The sequence below is a fragment of the Octopus bimaculoides genome, chromosome 15, assembly GCF_001194135.2.
Source record: "Octopus bimaculoides isolate UCB-OBI-ISO-001 chromosome 15, ASM119413v2, whole genome shotgun sequence".
Taxonomy (NCBI): Eukaryota; Metazoa; Mollusca; class Cephalopoda; order Octopoda; family Octopodidae; genus Octopus; species Octopus bimaculoides.
Window position 1 is genome coordinate 5006821 of NC_068995.1, and position 929 is coordinate 5007749.

General features: G+C 39.3%; 1 protein-coding gene across 1 annotated transcript in view; it reads left to right on the forward strand.

Annotated features, from left to right (window-relative positions):
- LOC106874528 (guanine nucleotide-binding protein G(i) subunit alpha) overlaps positions 1-929 on the forward strand; it is a 79824-nt gene that overhangs the window by 63358 nt on the left and 15537 nt on the right. The window contains exon 4 of the mRNA XM_014922293.2: positions 287-428. Coding sequence (XP_014777779.1) covers positions 287-428 — 142 coding nt within the window. The remainder of the gene's footprint in view (positions 1-286; positions 429-929) is intronic.

Below are 929 nucleotides of genomic sequence, written 5' to 3' on the forward strand. Positions count from 1 at the left end.
TATATATATATATATATATATATATATATATATATTTATGTATGCATGTGTGTTTGTGTGTGTATATGTGTATATATCTATTCATGTGTCTGTGTTAGCTCACTGCCTTTATATATATATAGATATATATAAATGCACACACATATACAATGCGAGTGTGTGTGTGTATGTAATGTGCAAATATATTTACCTGGTTTCCCTGAGATGGTAATGCTGTTATCTTGATTTCATTCTGCATTCTAAGTCTTTATTTCTCCTGGAAACCGTTTTTCTCGTTCTTTTCCAGAATTATCCATGAGAAGGGCTACACTCAAGAAGAATGTCTTCAGTACAAGCCAGTTGTATACAGCAACATCATGCAATCCATGATGGCTATCATTCGAGCTATGGGCTTGCTGAAAATTAATTTTGGATCCTCGGAGGGAGAGGTGAGTTGCTTACATTAATCATCATCATCATCATCATGCATACACACACCCACACTCATTCACTGTGAAGGCACATGGCTTAGTGGTTAGAACATTGGGCTCACAATCGTGAAGTAGTGAGTTCAATTCCCAGACTGGGCTGTGTGTTTTGTTCTTGAGCAAGACACTCTATTTCACGTTGCTCCAGTTCACTCAGCTGTAGAAATGAGTTGCAACGCCACTGGTGAGAAGCTGTATCGGCCTTGGATAACATCAGTGGTGTGGAGAGGGGAGGGGAGGCTGGTATGCATGGGTAGCTGCTGATCTCCCATGCCCAGACAACCTTGTCCAGACTTGTGCCTTGGAGGGGAACTTTCTAGATGCAATCCCAAGATCATTCACAACTGAAGAGGGTCTCTACCCTTTACACACTCACACACACACACACATCTCTCTCTCTCTCTCTCTCTCTCTCTCTCTTTCTATATATATATATATATATATATATATATATATATATAT